The following is a 22,179-nucleotide window of genomic DNA, read 5'->3' as shown; positions in this document are numbered from 1 at the left end:
GTTTTAAAGATGGGGAAACCAAGGCTTGGAAAGGCTCAGAAAACTGCCCATGACCTGAGAGCTGGTGGCAGAGCCTAGCTGCGATCCCAGGCAATCAGGCTCCAGTATGTGCTGTTAAGCATTAAACTCTGCTGCATTTCAGTAAAACCGCTTATAGAATTGTGTGTCCTAAGACAAGAATTGAGTATAGAAAAAAGATTAACACACAAAGATGTTCATCTCATCATTATTTACAATAAAGGAAAAATTGGAAATTAAAACAACTGAAGAAGATTTAGTTAAAGTAGGGTATATGAAATATTATGTATCCATTAAAACAACGTGTAATAACTCGGGTTGCTGGGTTGTTGCAGACCTACCCGAGGCTTCTATCAATACGTGATACGGAGAACAGGGTTTCTCTGAGCCGTCAGGCAGCCTCCTCCTGCCCCTATAATATTAGGGGAGAATCAGGAGACCAGGTTCCTGCAGAGGCTCTGAGACAATGCACTAAATGGACAACTAGCCTCTCTCTGACAGACGAAAGCTTCAGCCCAGGGTGAGAACCACTCAACGTTACCATCTATTTAATAAGAATTGTTAGCACTTGCTATTGGGAAGGCACCGTTCTAAGCATTTTGTGTGTAGTCACTAATTTATCGCTACCTAAGAGGTAGACACTGCTGTTACATCTTCTCTTGCAGCAGACACACACAACTGAAAAGGCAAAGCCAGGATTCAAACCAAGGCCCTCTGGCTCCACAGTCTTCGGCCTTAACCAGCACCCCACACAGCCATTCCAGCACAGAGCCTGCGGTGGCAGCCACATCCTGCCCACCAGCCTGTGGGCACGGGTGTGTGTGGCCCTGCGGCCAGCACATTCCTGCACTGAGAGTGAGGTCCATGCAGGATCGTGGGTCTGGATCCGGGTGGCACAGGGGACGGGGGCAAAGCAGGGCCCGGGGTGGGAGGCTGCGGAGGGAGGGACAGGTCCCCCACCCTCTTGCACACAAACACCTCTTACCCATCTGACCCAACGCACAGGCAGAGACCTAGAGGTGGAGGGCATATAGAAAATCTCTGTACCTTTCGGTTCATTTTGCTGTGAACTTAAAACTATTCGTTAAAAAAAAAGTCTATTAAAAAAATTAACTTCTTAATCTCATTTTACTGCAATCCACCTTCAATGTCTAATGCATTACAGAAATTGCTTCAAGTCATTTTCTAACTCCCAAGACAATTGTGTATTTTAGTCTTTTTTCCTGTTTTACTTCTTTGACCAGTTCTTTCTCTCTCCTTCCTAACAAACTTTCTCTTAGATTTTTTAAAATGTTTGTTGACTCGGTAAAGGGAAATGCAGGTTTTCTCTGGCCTTTGTGGCCACTGAAGCCCTTTCCTGTCTCTTCCCACCCCTTCAATATCCAGGACCCCATGGACTTGTCTCTGATTCTCCTCTTTTAACCATCAAAGTATCCTGGATTCACCCCCATCATCAGTTTCCCACTATTAACCGTCATTGATTCTCTACTAACAAATAATTGATTCTCTCATGGAACTCTCTTTTTCTACCTCATTCAAGTATCCAGCCATTATTTTCAATCATCAACGAGGCAGACACAGCTGAGTGTACCATGAAAACCTTAGGACCAACGTGTCCAGCATCAAACTGGTTCCAACCCCTCCATCCTCTCCATATGCTGCTTCTCTTCCTCTTTCTCATTATTAATCAGAAGCAAAAGAAGTATAAGTAATGCCTTGTACATACAATTCATCCACCTATTTGGTTCCTTTTCCTACTCTTTCTGAGAAACAGATCTCATGGACACAGTTTCCTCAGTTTACCCATTTAGGGTTTCAGCCTCAGGAAGCACATGCTGGAAAGGTGACCAAAAGGCCATCCTTTTTATGTCATCTCAACCAAAAGGAAGAGCTTGACTGTTTACTCCAGCCCACTCAGGGGGAACATAAGGTGACTGGAATTCTCTCACTAAATTTCCACCAGTAAGATGGTCATGGATTTAAAGTTGGAAAATTAGTTAATACCCAGAAAGGCAGACCTTCTCAAAGGTTCACTCTGCAACCTACTGTCATCTTGCTGGGAGCACAGGCAGAGTCACAAGCCTCTGAATTATGGGGAAGAACAAAGACCTCACTGTTGTCACCTGAACGTTGAACTCTATTTCCACCAAGTCCAACCTTCGGAGGCCCACAGAGAGGAATTGTGAAGGCTTTCCCACTATGGACTGACCTTGTTCTCAGTGGACGGGAGGTAAATACTGACTTATTTGTATTCTCAAACTCTCTTGGCAAGAGGGCCAGGCACAACTCACAATAAATTTGAAACTTCGGTACACCTAGGAAAAACAGACCAACAGAATGTTTGCCTTCCATGAAAAATGCACTGTTTGATACAGCGAGTGCTTGGAGGATGGGGCGGAGGGGGTAGTCAGATCGGGGCAGGATGGGCAAAGGCATTAAGAGCTGGGACAATATTATAATGATGATGGTGATAATGATGAATAATTTACTCATAGTAGGTCCACATAGGAAAACTCTCTTCTGTATCAGCCACTATACTGATCGCTTTTAGGGCATCTTTTTAATCTTCCCAATCACGCTGGCAGATAGTCATCATGGTCCCCAATTTACAGGTACATGAGGATCAGAGAGGTTAATGAGCTTGCCCAAACCACAGAGCTGGCAGACGAGCGAGCCCCGATTCACCCCCAGGTCTGGATGATGTCATTTGTGCACTTTCCACGACCGCATGTTGCTGTGGGAAGCAAGGACATAGTGAGGTGTCTGATTGTTCGGGCCAAGGATGCAGTGGTCTCAGCCACTGTCTGAGAGGCCCCACACGAAGGCAGGGTGAGATGGAGCCCAAAGAACACTTGGTCCCAGAAGAGGGGAGGGAGCTGGTTCCAGAGGAGATCACACACTAGCCACTGGCTCAGAGGAGTAACTCCCACAGGTCTGGAGCACAGCGGAGGGACTCAGGCGGAAGCGGATGTAATCAATGCCAGGGGGAACCCAAGGAACTTGGAGCGATGGCGGAATAGTGTCAAATGGGCAAGACAGACACAGCAACCTCGGGGGGCCTTCATGAATCAAACTGGGGCTGGAGCCGTTCCTTACAGGTTTCCAAGAAAGCTGGTCACAGTAGATGGGAGGAGACATGGAGAAGGAGGAAAGAACACCAGGACTTTCTAGCAGTAGAACTGGCTACCTTGCTGGGTAGTGAGTTCTCCGTCATGAGAAGGATTCAAAGTAGCTTTGACAGGGAAACCACATCAGAGACTTAAGTATCAAGTTCAAATGGATGACTGCATGTCTCTCCTAAACTTGAGGTTCCACTGCCCTGACTTTGCCAGAAATTTTCACACTGACCTCCTAGGGCTTCCACACGGAGCCCCAAACCCCTCTTCACTGCCAGGTGGACCTCATCCCTCAGCTGAGCCCTGAGTGGGAGACCCCAGTTTGATGGAAGCTTAGAAGTTAAGGATTCTAAGAAAAGCCACTTCACTCTCTGAGGTTAGGTCCCATCTTCTACAAAACAGGGATAACAACGCCTTCCTTACTATCAATATATTTAGATTAAAAAATCTTAGCACAGTAGTTCAGATAAGATTAAATGAATCTAAATCACTAATCTAAATCACTTTACTCTAAACCCTCTTGATTGGATCATTTCATGTAATACACATTTATAAGTGTCCACTCAACAGTAGCCATTTTTTAGGCACCAAAGTTGTGCAATCCAACATGGCGGCCACTAGCCACAAGTGGCTACTGAACACTTCCATCAGAGAGCGCTGGTCTAGGAAATCAGAAAAGACTAGGACAAGAGCCGTGTCCAAGATAATGAATGTGGGGGAGACAAATACAAAATAAGTATAAAGTGCGTCGAAGTTCTGTAATGGAAGTATATTCAGTGCAAGTACAAATGGGACCAAATCTGTGGGGTTGGGGTCAGGGCAGGGATGATGTGTCATGCGTCTATATCACGGTAGTGAGGGAAGCCCTTTGATTGATCAGCTATTGTGACAAGATGTGGCTTGCATGTTTTATACACACGCTCTAGTTTTCTCAACCATTCCGCAAGACAGATGAAGAAACCAAGGTTCAGAGAGTTGACAAAGTCTGGCTGTTGTCATATAACTAATAAGTGACAGATCTGAAGTTTTTGTTTTTTTGTTTTTGTTTTCTTTTCTTTTGGCAGCGCCGTGTGGCACATGGGATCAAACCCGTGTCCCCTGCATCGGAAGCGTGGAATCTTAACCACTGGACCCCCCAGGGAAGTCCCAGATCTGAAGTTTTAACCCCGAAACTATCGGCACCCTTACTCTTTACCTCTATTCAATACTGCCCCATCTTAGCAGAATCTTTACGGTCTCAAAACCTGTCCCCAGCCTTCTCTTCAAATTCATCGTCCACCAGTCACAGCTACAGGTAGGAGTCCCAGGTAGAAAGAAGGCAACTTGCACATCTACCATCACCAATCTTCCCTCCAAACATTTCAACATTGCTCGTGCTATTTCCAAGTTCATTCCTATCACTTCCCCTGAATGCTTCCCCAGAACCTCTGAACACAGCCTTCAAATGTGTCCCGCCTTTAGTATTAACAGACAAACAGCCACGAGACCAGATGAATGTGTCTGTTAGAATTTGACACTCTGGAAAACAGCCTGGAGCAACTTTAAAATAGCAACTGGTGGAATAAACACACCAATGACTCTGGGTGGCCAGGGGACATGTTGTAAACAGCAATTTAATAAAGAAAGTAAAACCCTGGTGACTTTTAAAATCCTCACCAGACACTTTTGGATTAAAGGCAATATTTTTATAGCTCCTGTTCCCTGGCTATAAATGTGGGCTTCTTTTTAAATAGCCCTTTCAGAAGCCCAGGTCCAGCCCAGGGGACAAGCTGGTGACATCATGCAGCTCCACAAAAAAGGAATTGTTCCACCTCCAAGAAAACTGAGTGAGGCCTGCCTTCCCCGAGGACCAGGTGGGGAAAGGGCCTTCTGCCCTCCTTATCTTTGATGTGTGTGTGGCTCATGACGTGTTTTCTTCAGATCGCTGCCATTTCTCTTCGGGCTTTTCCTGTTGAGGTTTTGGGGGTGGGGGTCCACCCAAAGGGGGTAGGCCATGTCCAGCGTCAATCAGCATTTGGGACAGGGACAAAAATCCTCACCTTGACAATATTCTCAGATTCATCTCTACCCCCTGACTCCCATCCCTCCTCTTCTAGCCAATCATGCAGACATTGAGTTTCCAGTGCTTTCCCCTGAAGGAGGAGGCCCTGCACTGGGAATCGCTCCAGGAGGAAAGGAAAGTTCCCATCCCTGTCTGGCCTCAGGGCCAAGCACCTACAACTTCCCCAGCTCTGAGAGGGATGATTTCTTAGCATGACTCCAAGTGTTATTCATCCAAATGAGCCTCGGGCTCTTTACTCTTCCATGAGTTGAGATGCTGTTTCCTGGGTCAAATGCCTTGTTGCTGGAACCTCAGAGGGGAGGTGGGAAGAAAGGAAGCAAAGCAAAACTTCCCTGCCCTGCATGAGTAAATATTTTATTGAGCAAATACTACGTGCCAAGTACTATACTACATGCAAAGTCGAGCTAATCTGATACAGCCCCTGCCCTCTGGGAGCTTACAGCCTAGCCAGAGAGACTGACATCCAGCAAGTAAATCAAATAAAAACATTTAAAAATAAGTAACAAATTGTGATAAGGGCTGTAAAGGAAGCAGAGTACTTTGATGGAGAAAACAGAGCAGGACCTTCCTAGATTATGCAGTTAGAGAAGATATGTCTGAGAAGGCGATCTTTGAGTTCAGACCTGGAGGATAAGCCATACACTAAACGGCACTAATTTGGGCACACACCAAGTTTAAGAAGGGGTGGGCTATAGTGACAGAAAAAAAGCATGTGAAAAGCACAGTGGGGGTGGATGGAGAGATGTGAAGATGAGTCAAACCTGATAAAACTTCTCCACAACTGGAGAAAGCCACCAGGAAGAAGCAGGTAAGGTCTCACCAGGTAAGAGGGCCTTGGACATCTTGGGAAGAAGTCTGGGCTGGGAGTTCCCTGGCGGTCCAGTGGTTAGGACTCAGTGCTTTCGCTGCCGAGGGCCCAGGCTCGATCCCTGGTTGGGGAACTAAGATCCCACAAGCCGCGTGGCCCAGCCAAAAAAAAAAAAAAAAATGGAAGAAGAAGAAGTCTGGGCTTCATTTTAAGTACAATGGAAGGATTTGGAGGGTTTTACATAGGACAGGGACAATCACATCAGTGACACGTGGATCTTTCCCATGAGTTGGGCGGGAGCCCAACTCCATCTCAAGGATGAGATGGGTTAGGATGAGAGCTCTTGGTGACGCAACACGGGATGACGGCAAGAGAGAGGGCAGAGGTATGTGGCGGTAGAATCCACAGCAGCACTGGCTGCTGACAAGGTTGTGGAGAGGGGTGTTGAGGGCAAAGGTGGGTGCCAAAGGCTCCAAACGGCCCCCAGCTTTTAGAACTGGCCCACTGAGTGGATGACGGAACACTGACTACGATGGGGAAGGCTCAGGACGAACGGGGCTTTTTAAAGTTCACTGGGGAATTCCCTGGCGGCCCAGTGTTAAGAAGACTCAGGGCTTTCACTGTGGTGGCCTGGGTTCAATCCCTGATCGGGGAACTAAGATCCCGTAAGCCGCGCCATGCGGCCAAAAAAAAAAAACATATTCATGGGACATTAACAGGGGAAGAATCCAGAATTGAATTTAAAGCATCACGAGTTTGAGATGTCTTTTGAAATGCAATTGGAAGCATCACACGGGCAACTGGAGCTATGAGTCTGAAGGAGGAGATCCAAGTCAAGAGGTAAGTGTGGTAGAGTCCCAGACAGAGAATTTGAAGCCTTGAGAAGGAATAAGGCCACCTAAGGAGAGTGTGTAGAAGATTAGAGCATCTGGGAGGGAGTCCTAAGGAGGACCAGGCAATAGCAGTGAGAAAGAGGTGAATACTCAATAATTTAATTAAAACAAAAAATGTGGGCTTTAGTGAAATTGTCCTATATGCTACTGTAATGGTGGACACATGACATTACATTTATTTGCCCAAATCCACAGAGCCATCCAACACAAACAGTGAATCCTAATATAAGCTATAGACTTCAGTTAATAATAATATATCAATATTCATTCATCAATTATAACAAATATACCACACACATGCAAGATGGTAACAATAAGAGAAACTGGGGGGCAGGGAGTGAAGAGGAGGTTTATGGGAGCTCTCAGTACTCTCGGCTCAGTTTTTCTACAAATCTACAACTGGTCTAGATACAAATGAACTTACTTACAAAACAGAAATAGACTCATAAACATAGAAAACAAACTTACGGTTACCAAAGGGGAAAGGGGGGATGGGGGCGATAAATTAGGAGTTTGGGGTTAACATACACACACTACTATTTATAAAATAGGTAAACAACAAGAGCCTACTGTATAGCACAGGGAACTCTACTCAGTACTTGTAATAACCTATAATGGAAAAGAATCTGAAGAAATATATATATGTATAACTGAGCCACTTTGCTGTACACTCAAAACTAACACAGCATTGCAAATTAATTATACTTCAATTAAAAGAAGAGGTCGCTGATAAAAAATAAACCTGGATTTATTTATGGAAAAAAATAAAACTGCTCTAAAAAACAGTTTATTAATTTAGAAAGAAGAAAGCATGGGCTTTCAGATATGGCAAACAGAAAACAATCAAAAGAAGTGTCAGAGGCTTTCCTGGAAAGAGAAAAGAGCTTAAAACAGTATAGATTTATTTTGAAGAAAAAAGACCATGTTCTTATAAGCCTAGTTTGAACATAGCACAGATCAAAGATCTAAGAGGAATCATTAGCTTTCCACCACTGTTCTATAACTTGAAATCTCAGAGTAAAGGATCTGAGAAGCTGGCAGAAAGCTTTTTGGATCAATCACAAGATAACTGTAAAACATTGATCCTTTTCCATTTTCAAATCAAAGCACATGTTTCCCAGATCAATAGAGTCAATCAGAACTAGATTTAAAATTCTACTCCCACCCTTGGGACCTGAGTGACACTAAACAAATCCACTTAATTTTTCTGAGGCTCAGTTTCAATCATCTATAAAATGGAGAGAATGCAAAAGAGAGTAGGTATACATATAACTGATTCACTTTGCTGTACAGGAGAAACTAACACAGCATTGTAAATCAACTATACTCCAATAAAATTTTTTTTTTAAAATGGAGAGAATGCGTATCCCGTAGGCTTGTAAAGACCTGTAAAGACCAGAAATATCTGCCATTACCATACTACTATAATTTATGGTAAGGATATTCAGATGTTATTACTATTATCATCATCACTATAATTATTAACCACTGGACATTGTGCTAAGTGCTTATAGTCAGTGTCTCGTTTCATCTTTCCAACAGCCCTGTAAAGTCAGTATCCCTACTCCCATTATTAAGATGAGAAAAGACTCAGAGAGGTTCAGTGACTTGCCCAAGATCCCACAGCTGCTAAACAGATGAAAGTAGGATGTGAACCTAGCTCAGCTGGTTTCCACAGCGCTCTCAAATGCCTACATGTAGATTGCCCACATCGGTACAAGGAGTTTACATTACAAGTAAAATCTTTATTTTTTATTTCACACTTACATCTCTACATTATGTTAGACTTTCCTACATCAGTGGTCTTCCTTTGATGTCAGTAGTACATGGGTAGTCTACAAAGTGGCTTTAGCAGGAAGGAAATGAAGATGGATTAGACTCATTTTCCTCACTAAGATTCAGAAGGAATCAATCACCCCTTGATTCTTCCTGTATTGTCTCAAAAAAACAGATAAAATGGATTTGGTCCTTCAGACCTTCCAAAATCTGCAAACCCTGGCCTCCATCTGCACCTGGTCACCCAATAGTGATATGAACGGAGTCAGTTAGGGCAGAGGCCTTTCCCAGGGTCTAACTCACTCCATCTTGGTCGCACCCATGGAGGTCCCTTGCTTATGTCACAAAAAGCCTGCCTGGTTCTCAGTACTTTTCCTTAAAGCCCATTGTTCGGGTAAGAATAATTATACCAAGTCTCTCATTATATTTCTCCGTTATTTCTGTACTTCGTTTGAAAGTGTTTTTTAGGTGTTTGAAATAATTTCAAAGAAAAAAGTGTTGGTTGGTGGAGATATGCAAGATAACAATAGTTGATATTTTACATTAACTCTTATGGAAAAAATTCACCGTCTTTCTTTTCTTTTCTTTCTAAGGTGTGTTTTCCCAAGAATCTAATTCTTGGAGAATCTACAAAATCCTAATAGAAGGCCTTATACTTGATCATGGACTATCCCCTTCGACCGCCTTCATTACTCCCTGCGAGCAAACCCTTCCCCAGTTCCACAAGAGCTGTGTAGTCATGTGAGTGTGAATAGACACAGGTGGTGCTCTGGCATCACACACACACGCACGCACACAATAACTTTCCTAGATTTGTGTGTGGGTCATTGAATACATTTCCCAGAACATTAAGTGAACTTCAGACCTCCAAACCAAAGACTTAAATATTGGGGTCTTCATGGAGAGACCCCATGCTTCCTGGACTTTAAATTTAAAAAAAAAAAAGAAAAAAAAAGACAAAAAGACAAAAACGAAACCCTTAGTCCCTTAATAAACTCTGATATGCTCTGAAAAGGCAAGGCAAGTAGGAAAAATTTTCCTAGCAGGAAAAATTTTTTTAAAGCCTAAACAAGACATGAGAACAGGGGCCACCTTATGCTGCAGCCAGCAGAGGCATTCAAACATTCCGTCAGCAGGATTCCAGCCGGCCTGCACAGTGCGCTTTTATAAAGGTGGCCCCAGGCATTTCAGGGCAAGATGTGGCTGTGAAGTCTACCTGCCCCTTTGTACTTCAGAGGAGCCGGCACAGTGGCTGTCAGACCTGCCTGAGAGCCATGGCAAAGAATGGACTTGTAATTTACATCCTGGTTATCACCTTACTCCTGGACCAGACCACCAGCCACACGTCCAAGTTCAAAGCCAAGAAGCACAGCAAACGCCGAGTGAAAGGTAACGGGGTTTCTCCATCCAGCAACACTCTAGGCTTGCTCAGGGTGGGGAGGAGCTGGACAATATTCATTTCCAAACTCTTCCAGGAGACCAGCTCTGGTGACGGTACCGTGGCTTCATGTGGATATGGCATTTTCAGGGGACTGAGGGACCTCTTAATTTTCTGGGACAGCTTGATATTTAAAGGAATCAAATGGTAGGCTGTACTGTGTATCTGTATGGTATTCTGTATTGTATATCCTTTGTCAGGTGAGCTTAGGCATGAGAATGTTCTTTGGAGGGTGATAACCTGGATACAACATCAGGTATTTGGAATGAGGGATCAAGTAGAAGAGACTGATTAACAGGGTATACCATTTCACTCGTAGATACTGTATGATGTTCACATATATCTGTAAGATAACTATAATCTTATTAAATGTGCAGTAGAGGATAGAGCTATTGGTAATGTGACTTCCGTTTCATCATTAGTTATCACGTAGGTATATTTTCATATCCCTGGCAATATAAGGACAGTCTATACTATAATATATATTTAAGACTTTAATGTCATAGAGAAGTTGAAACTCTTTCAATTAAAAATATTTCAACAAACAAAAGTCATATAGCATTTGAAGACATTTTAATGCAAAACAATCTCCAAGCAAACCCAAATTTGGGGTGGCTTGAATTGGGTTAAGAGATTAAAAAAAAAAAATCCTGCAAGGAACAATGATGATGGCAATGTATTTGCAATATGCTAAAACCAAATCAAAAGGAAAAGCATCAAGAAAAGTGTGGGGTGATGTTTTATCTCATCCTGAGTCATTTTCATATCAGGGTATTTCAAGGTAAATATTAGAACACTCTCCTGATCAATTTCACTTCATTAGTAACAAAACACACCAAAAATACAAACAACATTAAAGTCTTGATTTAACACAACACGAATGGCTGGTGGGTAAAAGGGAGCTTATCTTGCGCCATGTCTTTAAGATTACACAGTGCCCTTTTCCAGGAATATTTATTTATACCCTTTAGGTCTGATGCAAAGTTTCTTAAGTGGAATCTTTTTTCCTTATAAAATATTACACTTCTCTGTCACTTCTTTTAATGATAGATTAAAATATTTCTCATGAGTGATGAAGACAGGAAAAGGAGGGAGAGAAGACGTGGCATATCTTTGTTGCCAGCATTTCTTTACCATAAAGAAGGACTAGCAAAGTGGTGACCACCCAGGAAGGATGCAGGGAGGTGTTTGAATATGTGAGTGTGTGTGTTTGTGCGCTGTGTGGGTGTTTCTCAGTTGTAGTTCAGGTTATTATGCGCTACCCTTCAAGACACACACACAAGCACACACACATGCTTTTGTTTGTTTTTTAACAGACTGGGTCCACATTTTAAATATCATCCTCCCAAAGCGGTTTTGCTCATTTTTGCCATGAGATCCGAGAAAGTAGATTCTACAGAAAGTGAAACCATTAGCCTAAACTTGTTAAACATTTCTTTCCCCAACACATTTTAAAAATATTTTAAGTACCTGGAAAGAATACCAAAGTTTATGAAATCAAAAGCGAAAGCCATTTTTTCTCTCTCCATCCTTTCCACAGAATTACCCGCTATTAACTGTTAGGAGATAGCATCCCCAGAGTTTTTTTTAATGTCCAATTAAAAATTGATACTTTTAACAAAATAAGAGTTGGCTATCCAAAGTACTTGGCAGACAAATTAATTGACTTTATCTATTAAATCTTGGATAACCTTAAATATAAGGCATACCTCAGCCCTTTTAACAGCTGCATAATATTCCCTTATGGATGGATCATGACTTATTTAATCTGTTCTCTCTTGGTGAACTTTTGTGTCCATCAAATCTATCCCTTTATGATCCAATGCCTCAGTGAACTGCTTTGTACACAGATATCGATCCCCATGCTAGAATACTGTGATGATACACTTCTAGAAGTAAAATTGTAGGTTAATTACACTGTCTCTCAAAATGGTAGCATGAACCCATGCTCTCATCTTCAGCGTATGAGAGCACCCATTCACACCTTGACAACCTGACATCCTATCATCAGGTTAAGCTGTGCCAGCCTAACAAAACCCAAAAACCTTCTTTTAATTTGCATCTCTTTGATGGTTAACAAAGTTGAGGTATTTTTCATACGTTTACTGGTCATTTATTCCAGGAATTATTTTTGCATTCCTACTCCGTACCTACTTTTGGAGAACAACAATAATAAAATGAAAGGGAGCTTTTTTTAAACACTCGAAATGGCAGTTGAGTGATTTAGCTCCAAAACCAAGTTTTCCCTGCTATTTACTTCATAGGTCTCAACAAGTTAGGTGGAGCAATGCAAATTATGTTGTAGTCATGAATCAAAAATAAATTTTTATTGTGAAATAGCTGTTCCCTGTATTCATTGTCGACAAAACACATCCACATTTCTCACCAAGCCCGGAAGCAGAAGCCAAGCCACCTGGATAACGACTTCCATAGTGATCTCCCAATAGCCTAATATTAATTCATGTGTCTTCATGTTAATTACAATGTTTACAGCTTCCCTATGGAGGCCCTTTATTTAAATAGCGTGGAGCAGGAAGCCACAAGGGACTGGGGGTGACATCTGTATGGTTTACAACTTGTAACTTGGGAGAAAACTTCATCAGTCTTTGCAAGTCTGGCCTCCGACAGGCGATGACTGTGCATCCTGAATGTACCCTTACATTTATTCTGGATTCTAAGGTCCCGTTGAGGAAACCCTTGCGTTATTGTCCTTCTCAGCTGAGCTACTGGACGCTTGGAGAATTGATGTCCATCCCTGGATACCCCAGAAGGCATTTCCTAACCCAAATGTGGAAACACCTGGCTTGCAAATCATATGTTTAAGGGGAAAACGAGGGACTTCCCTGGCGGTCCAGTGGTTAAGACTCCCCACTTCCACTACAGGGGGCACAGGTTCGATCCCTGGTCAGGGAACTAAGATCCTGCTTGCGGTGCGGTGTGGCCAAAAAAAGAAAAGGGGTGGGAGGGTAAAGTGAATCAGCATATTTGGATTTGGTACTGTCCTGAAAAACCCAGGATAGAACACAGACTCCCTGTGTGGTATCCCCACAAAAAGGCAGTTAGGAACAGCCATATCAAGCTTTAAGCATCTTAGCTATTCGAGGCCACGTACTAGGGACCAACCAGGTAAAGGTGCTCACTGCGCAGAAGCAGATGGGAGGGGTGGGAAGAGAACAGACTCGAAGTCAGCGAGATTCAAATCCCAACTCTGCCCCTTACTAGCTGGGTGACCTTTGACAGGTTAATTCAGATTTCTGTGCCTCTCTTTCTCCTTTTGTGAAATGATAGTGTCCATCTCATAGTAATACCGAAAGAATTAAGTTCCCAGTGCACAGTATATGGTGGCTTTTAATATTTATTAAGATTTATTATAATTCTTGCCTTTGAAGAGCTCACAAGCTGTCAATTTCTAAGTCCCCATCAGGTCTGGATTTTTTATTTAGTCAAGGTTGCTAATTTTCTACTACTTACTTATACCCAAGGTTGGTAGAGGACAGCCACAAAGATTAACCTCATCCAGGGACATTCAAGACTAAGTAAATTGCTAATCCCTAATACAGAGCATTTTTAGAGGGCTTTTTATCACTGCCTTTCCCTGTTTCTCTATGAAAATCACTTAACCCTGCTAGGAGCCACTATACCTGGAACATCAGTTGAGTAGGGATATTGGGGACAGGGGACTAGGGGACCCAATTAAGTCTGAGTGTGAGTTCTACCACTTATCTGCCAATTTAGCTCATTGAGTTCATTCTCATTCTTCAATGGGAATCTCATTTTCCTCCATTCATAACTATTTTTGAAGAGTGAAAATAACACAAAAGTATTTTGTATGCCATAAAGTGTTTGTTCACTCAGCAAACATTATGAGACTGATTATGTGCCAAGCATCATGTTAAACATTGGGAATACCATGGACAACCAGAGAGATGAAATTAAGTAAGTAAAGGAAGATGATTATAGATTGGAGAAAGTGTGCAGAAGAAAAATAAAGGTTCAAGGAAAGAGATCAGCCAGAGGGATGCTAATGTAGAGAGGATGAGCAGAGAGTCTTCTCAGAAGAGGAAGAGGCAAGACAGGAATAAAGCCGCAGACGTAGAGAATGGACTTGAGGACACGGGGAGGGGGAAGGGTAAGCTGGGACGAAGTGAGAGAGTGGCATGGACATATATACACTACCAAATGTAAAATAGATAGCTAGTGGGAAGCAGCCGCATAGCACAGGGAGATCAGCTCGGTGCTTTGTGACCACCTAGAGGGGTGGGATAGGGAGGGTGGGAGTGAGACCCAAGAGTGAAGAGATATGGGGATATATGTATATGTATGGCTGATTCACTTTGTTATAAAGCAGAAACTAACACACCATTGTAAAGCAATTATACTCCAATAAACATGTTAAAAAAAAAAAAAAAGAGGAGAGGAGAACTTTAAGCTTGATAAGGAGGTGGACAAGACCTGGGCAAGAGTGTTGCAGGCAGAAGGAACACAAAAGAAGCATCCTGAGATGAGACAGCTTGCTCTAGGATGCATCCGAAATCAACAAGTCTGAAGTCTGGTGATGGAGGGCGAGTCCCACAGGGTGGGGCTGGAGAGACAGACAGGAGCCCCATCCCCCAGAAGGACCTTCTAATATTATTACCCCCACCAAGCCCTTATACATCTTCCTGGCTAACTTATTTTCATGCATTATTTTCCATGTACACTGGGCTCAGTTTCATCAAAATCACCCTCGCCCTAGATTCTAGATTCCAAAGCTTTATTTTATTTTGTTTTATTTTTATCTTATTTTAATCATATGCTTTTCATTCCTCCTACCCCGCCCTACCCTAAAATATTCTCAGAAAAGGATGGAGACCTGAAGATTCAAGTGGAAAAGCTCTGGAGAGAAGTCAATGCCCTGAAGGAAATGCAAGCCCTGCAGACAGGTGAGATCCCATCTCATCTCAAACGAGATAGGAAAAGAAATTGTGATTTGTCAGCAATTCAAACCATATAGAGAGTACATGTTGAGTTGTAAGCGACATTTTTTTAAAAGAGACATTGACAAGCCAGAGATGTGTCCAGGAGAAAGGATCTAAAAGCTGGGGAGATGCTTGTTTGGGGAAATCAGCTTGATTTTCCACTCCCTACTCCTGTAAATGGGTGGTATAGAAATAAAACCAGGCATTTCAATAATACATTTTAAAAGTCCATCCATAATTCTTCTTTAATGGGCAATGAAAGAAAACTGAAGAAGTGTTAACTAGCTAAAATAATCAGCATTATTTAGATGTTTACTAAGTGCCCATTGGGAGATCGCCGAGGTTGAACTAAACACAGGATCAGAGGACTCCCGACAAGTAGGGCAACATGTGCAGAGAAGACCAGTGGTTAGAGCCACAGCTTGCCAGCAGGGGGCAGCATCCAGTGTTCCTTTTTCACGGAGTAGCGCTCCTGGCAGCCTATGCAGCTGTACACACTGCTGCCCGGGAGCTACTCTGCTGGCTCCCAGGTCAAGGAAATGAGAGCCACACTAGGTAAGTTCAGGAACATCCCTGGCTTGTAAGGTTCACACCCTCAGGAATGAATACTCTCATAGCAACTCCAAAAGCAGAGCTTTGAGGGTCTCACAAGAGAACTGCCCAATTATAAGACTGACCACCTTCAAGGAAGGCTGAAGTTATAGCTTTTCCATCAAATATTTATAACTCCCAGGCCAGCTGTATGTTACTGATCCTGAGTCATTTTTACCATAAGCAACGTTGCCTAGTAACACTGGTGACAGGGCCCTTTATCAGGTTCCCAGGGGAACAGAATTATAAAGTTAAAGGACGGCCAAATGCGTTTGCAGAAGGGGAAAGAGCTTTGTTAACCCTCCAACCACAGCTGGGGACTATAATAATACTTTACAAACATTAACACATTAATCCTCCAACAATTTATGAGATAGATGCTGCTATGATTATCCTCATTTTACAGATGAGGAAACTGAGGCACAGAGAAATTAAATAATTTTTCCAAAGCTTACACAGCTAGTAAATGTCAGAACTGACACCTAAGTCCAGGCACTACAGCCCTGCAGCCTGACTCTCCAATGCTATGCCTTGAAACTATCTTTCTATTTGTTTTATCCTGGGTAAGATAAACAATATTACCAGGGCTCAGTTATCTGCATAAGAAAAGCCCTATCTCTCCACATGCAAACTCAGACTTTTGTTTTTGTTTGTTTTTTAATAATTGTGGCACACCAACCAGTTCCAAAAGTCCCAAGGAAATTCGGCACATAATGGAGCTACACAAACTAGCGAACATGTGTATATCCAAGCAGCAGGAGGCTAAAGGCCAGGGTTTAAGGGTGGGGCAGACCTGGGTTTCCGTAGTTGTGATCTTATGTGACAGGTAAGTCACCTTTTTATAGGCTAAGTTGTTAATAAGTAACAACTTCTTTAAGCTTCACTATCCTGATATGTAAAGATGGGCGTAATAAAATCCCACTTCATGGGATGGTTGTGATTATGACATGACATTATTGCTATTGGCCAGATCCAGTCCTGGATTATTATACTCCAAAAGCATCTTAATATGTCAAATTTCACATCTTTACAGTCTGTCTCCGAGGCACAAAATTTCACAAGAAGTGCTACCTTGCTTTGGAAGGCTTGAAGCACTTCCACGAAGCCAACGAAGACTGCATTTCCAAGGGAGGGACGCTGGTTGTCCCCAGAAGCTCCGATGAAATCAATGCCATCCGAGACTATGGTAAAAGGAGCCTGCCGGGGGTCAATGACTTTTGGCTGGGCATCAACGACATGGTCACAGAAGGCAAGTTTGTCGATATCAATGGAGTCGCCATCTCCTTCCTCAACTGGGACCATGCACAGCCTAATGGTGGCAAGCGGGAAAACTGTGTCCTCTTCTCACAGTCAGCTCAGGGCAAATGGAGTGACGAGGTCTGTCGTAGCACCAAGAGGTACATATGTGAGTTCACCATCCCCTAATAGACCCTTCTTGAAAGTGTCTTCCAAGCAAGATCGGTCATGATTTATAGGCTGATGGATCCCAAGAATAAGTCAAAAGTGTCCTCCCTCATGGGACTCTGTGCCCATAGGAATACAAGAGTCAGCCAATTTTGCTACCACATTGTATTGTGATTTTGCCCTCCCTGGGGTATGGGGGAGCAGAAAATAATGATCTAACCATGTACACACTGTTAAAGTGGCTTCTGCAAAATGGGCTATCAGACCTTTCTCACTCCTGGTCCCTCTTACTTATATAGACCAGGTTAGTGTTAAAACTACAATAGCCAGAAAAGCAAGCTTAGACTACCTGGAAGATTTTCTCTTAAAAGTTTAGTATATATTTGATTGATGAGGTGCTACATAATCCAAAAACTTTTCAGTCTGATGTTCAACCTGTTCCATCCTAATGATAGTATCTTATTAGTCCATCACCCTTTCTTTGAGTTGCAGCATCCCCTGGTGGGACTAGTATCTTCTCTGTCACATCAAAACATGAACGTCTCAGACAGGTTCTGATTTAATTCCGTTTTCTTCAAAACCATCCTACTCCCCCCAGCCCTCCAGCCATATACACATCTTTTTTTTTTTTTGGAAGTTCCAAGTAAAGATCTGGAAGGAAATATTAAGGCAGTATCAGTAACCGTAAGACAGAACAGAGTAGCAGATTGTATAGAAAAAGAAAGTTTTAAAAAGTCTACTTTTTCCCTTCATTAACATCTTTACCTGCCTTTATGAAATCAAGGGTGGATATTACATGTTAGTTTCCTTTTTTTTTAAACATATTTTACATACTTATATATATTTAACAATCATATATTTAAGTCTATTATGAGCAACCTCTATTTGGAGGTTGAAAGCTGGATTTAAATAATATTATTTTGGAGTCACATGTCTATGTTATTTTTTATTATTCTGCTACTCCCACTAAATTGTTTCACTAGATGTGTAAAGTAACGTCATTGCTTAATATGAAATTACGAAGTTAAGACTTGGGGGAGGGAAATGGGCTTCTTACAAGCAAACAATTCTAAGTATATTCTGTTTTTCAAATAAATGTCTTTTTTTTTTTTTCCTTTAAATGCTGATTGTGTTTTGGGAACAAAATCCTTCTCTACAAACTTTAATTATGTATGCTTGGAATTAAGTTTTAGTTCTTTACATTGCACAATAATAAAGCCTGAATTCTGATCAATGTGGACGTATGTGGGTATTGATTACAGTTATTTAAACTATGTTGGTTTATATCAGACTTGGCGAAATTCAGGGGGAAATAGCCTGGATTTAATCAAACCAGTGATTTAGCTGTACTACAAGGATAGTTTTACTCGACAATAAAGAAATAAAGTCCATGAAATTCCCTGGTGGTCCAGTGGTTAGGATTCAGCGCTTTCACTGCCGGGGTCTGGGTTCCATCCCTGGTCAGGGAACTAAGATCCCACAAGCGGCACAGCACGGCCAAAAAAAAGAAGTCCAGGGGGAGGAAGAGACTTAAAAAAAAAATTTGTATCTGCAATTGTTTTTGGTGGACGCTGGCCAACTTCCTAAGCCAACACAACCACAGTCTCCTTAAAGATAATGACAATAATGAGATTCATAGATAGTAATGATTAGCATATTCCAGACACTGTGCTCAATTTTACATAATTCTCATTTATCTTTGGAACAATCTAGGGATTTAGGCTCTAGAATTATTTCATTTCACAGAAGAATAAACTGAAGAAGAGAGGTGTGGTAATTTGCCCTAAATCACCCCCAGGATTAGTGAAGTTGTGACCAGAAGCCAACAAGTTGACTCAGTTTCTACATCCTTAGCAACTCAGAAGGAGCTGTGACAAGGTCAAGCCTGTTCAAACAGACAATGGAAGTGGACTCTAATCCATCTCCCTGTTCCCTCATCTGGGGTAACAGTTTGGGCCAACACCTGACCTTGATGAGGCATTCAGTCTGAATCTGCTTCGAAAGGGTTAAATAAAGACAACTCCGGTTCACACAAGTCAGTGTCAGAGTTTGGGTACCTAGGAGATGGTGATAGATAAGGTCATCTTCCCCCAAATGCCCCAACCAGAAAGCTCAAGAGAAGAAGCTTAATTCAAAGGAACAGAGGAAGGTTAGTTAGTGAGGGCAAATCAAGATGAGTCAGCAAGACAAGGGGCAGATGGATGGGAGACAGAGCAAGATTGGAAGGAGTAGATTAAGAGATTATCTGGTTTGCCCAGGGTCAGACTCATGACCTTGACTTTACTACTTAGCCAACATATCAACCAGAAGCCACACCCACTCCTTGGAAGCTGCCTGGACTATAGCATAGAGAATTCTGAAACTTGGTAGAAAGAGTGCCATGAGCAATTAGCAATGTCTCACAAGTTCATGGTAGGAGGACACCAACATTTATACTACATAATTGTCATCCCTAGTATAAACCCCTGGCTTCCTGCAGTTATATTTAAAGTACTCAAGTCCCTACAAGATTTACCAAAAAGCTGATTCTAATCTCTAAAGAAGTGTTTCTCAAGCATTCCTGTGCTTAAAAATCTCATGGGAACCTTATCAACTTGCAGACCCCATAGATCTGGACTGAGGCCCCAGATTCTTCATTTCTTTTTGTTTGTTTTAATATATATATATTTTATTTATTTATTTATTTATGGCTGTGTTGGGTCTTCGTTGCTGTGCGCGGGCTTTCTCTACTTGCCGCGAGCAGGGGCTACTCTTTGTTGCAGTGTCTGGGCTTCAGTAGTTGTGGCTCGCCACCAGGGAAGCCCCCCAGGTTCTTCATTTCTAAAAGCATCTAGTGCAAGCCAACAGGGCTGGACCACACACCACAGTCTGAGAGCAAGTGTCTAAAGCTGTAGCTACTTGCCCAGAGACAGTCTCTGCTGATTCCAGCAGTTTTGTTTCCCTTTAACTCAAGTCAAGGGTAGGATCTACAATTCATCTGTGTGAAGAACAATACTAAGAGCAATTTCTCTACCCATCACAGATGCTTCCATCCATATCATTAAATGAGGTACAAAGTAAAAATCAATTAGTTAAAGGAAACAATAGTTGAGATTCAAATTAGGGATTCGAAGGAGACCATATCTCAAGGTTCAATGTGTCCTTTCTCTTCTCTAACAATGCTGAATAACATTTCTGAAATTAAAATTAAGATAGAAACTCTTTCCTGTTCTCACATTAGTGAGAACTTCCATAATCGTCACCAAATAAAGCACATCTAACGAATGAAGAAGCCAACCAATTTTAGCTACTTAAGTAACTCATTTAATCTGTTGTAAGAGATTCAAAGGGCGCCTACTAACTATAAAGCATCGTGCTAGGTAATATGAAAGGACAGAAAGGAAGTAAGTTATGGTATCTGCACTCAAGGATATTACAACCTAGCCCACAGGAGGAGAGCAAGACTCTCCACTGGAGTCTGAGAAGAAAATACTAGTAGCTCTAATTACATATGAAAGTTGTGAATTTACAGATTATTACTATCTAGTTTAACCTAAACTGAAACCCACAAAATGGGCACGGATTTAAATAAATTCCTGGAAATAAACACCAAATTGAATATACACTAATAAAAAAAAAAATTGGTGCGCGGAAGAGAGCTGAGGGGCGGGTAGGCCGTCGCCGGCCGGGCTCGAGGGAGTTGTGAGAAAATGCAGGACCCCAACGCAGACACCGAGTGGAATGACATCTTACGCAAAAAGGGCATCTTGCCCTCGAAGGAGAGTTTGAAGGATCTGGAGAAGCAGGCAGAAGAGGAGGAGCAGCGGGTCCTTCAGCCGTCCATTGTGAAAACTTATGAGGACATGACTTTGGAAGAACTGGAGGATAATGAAGACGAATTTAACGAGGAAGACGAACGTGCAGTTGCAATGTACAGGCAGCAAAGACTGGCCGAGTGGAAAGCAACCCAACTGAAGAATAAATTTGGAGAAGTTTTGGAAATCTCAGGAAAGGATTATGTTCAAGAAGTTACCAAAGCCAGTGAGGGCTTGTGGGTCATCTTGCACCTTTACAGACAAGGGATTCCCCTCTGTGCCCTGATAAATCAGCACTTTAGTGGACTTGCCAGGAAATTTCCTGATGTCAAATTTATCAAAGCCATTTCAACCACCTGCATACCCAACTATCCTGATAGGAATCTGCCCACAATATTTGTATACCTTGAAGGTGATATCAAGGCTCAATTTATTGGACCTCTGGTGTTTGGTGGCATGAACCTGACAATGGATGAGTTGGAGTGGAAATTGTCTGAGTCTGGAGCAATCAAGACAAGCCTGGAGGAAAACCCTAGGAAACCCATAGCAGATGTGCTGCTTTCGTCCGTGCTGTGCCCCGTCCCTGCCAGGAGGGGCAGTGATTCTGAGGATGACTAAGGCTGCGGCCCTGGTAACCTGATGAGCTTTCTTGATGTGACACATCATCTGAATTTTTTTTTAAAAGGAACAAGTAGGAATGTATACTTTGGTTTTAGCCTTTTATAATTGTGTTTCAAATCTCATAGATCTCAGAAATAATCATTGCTGGGAATCCTTTTAAATTTCTTGGAACTCTCTTTTTAAATTAATAATATTTCCTTAAGGAAAAAATAAAAGCCAGATATTAGTAAAAAAAAAAAAAAAAAAAAAAATTGTGCACACACTCAAACAAGCATAGCTGACTTCTACTGGTTCAGGGAGACATACAGAGCCCAGGCAAACCCAATCAGAATCTTTCCCAGTGGTTGCCAATGGACACTGGGAGTAATGAAACTCTTTTTTTTTTTTGCTGGAGACACTAAATTGGGACAAAGTGAATTTAGGGCTCTGATAGAATACTTCCCTTCCAGTTGGATGCAATGTGCAGAATGAATTATAACAAATATAAGCAGTGATGAGCAATGATAGGGCAGGAAGGGAAAAGGGAGAGGGGGAGAGAGAGAAAGAGAGAGAGAAAGGGAGGAAATGTGTGTGTGTGTGTGTGTGTGTGTGTGTGTCTGTGTGTGTTTTCACATAATGCTGAGTTTATCATAATGCTGGTTTTTATTTCTGTAAATTCTATGAGCATTTGAGCTAGTTGGAGTTTGTGTATCAGCCAGGA

General features: G+C 42.2%; 2 protein-coding genes across 2 annotated transcripts; both read left to right on the top strand.

Moving 5' to 3' along the window:
* The first annotated feature begins 9,946 nt into the window (after positions 1-9,946).
* CLEC3A (C-type lectin domain family 3 member A) lies at positions 9,947-17,331 on the top strand. Its single transcript, XM_007182600.2, has 3 exons — positions 9,947-10,062; positions 14,950-15,033; positions 16,694-17,331. Exons 1-3 carry the CDS (start codon positions 9,948-9,950, stop codon positions 17,083-17,085), a joined length of 591 nt encoding a protein of 196 aa, XP_007182662.1. The 5' UTR covers position 9,947; the 3' UTR covers positions 17,086-17,331.
* Positions 17,332-20,693: 3,362 nt separating this feature from the next.
* Positions 20,694-21,710, top strand: LOC103018684 (phosducin-like protein 3). Its single transcript, XM_028166618.2, has one exon. The coding sequence runs from the start codon at positions 20,754-20,756 to the stop codon at positions 21,474-21,476; it is 723 nt and encodes a 240-aa protein (XP_028022419.1). The 5' UTR covers positions 20,694-20,753; the 3' UTR covers positions 21,477-21,710.
* The last annotated feature ends 469 nt before the right edge of the window (positions 21,711-22,179 follow it).

The sequence above is a fragment of the Balaenoptera acutorostrata genome, chromosome 19 (genome assembly GCF_949987535.1).
Source record: "Balaenoptera acutorostrata chromosome 19, mBalAcu1.1, whole genome shotgun sequence".
Lineage (NCBI taxonomy): Eukaryota > Metazoa > Chordata > Mammalia > Artiodactyla > Balaenopteridae > Balaenoptera > Balaenoptera acutorostrata.
The sequence above is the reverse complement of the archived record's forward strand: the minus strand, read 5'-3'. Positions and strand labels throughout refer to the sequence as shown.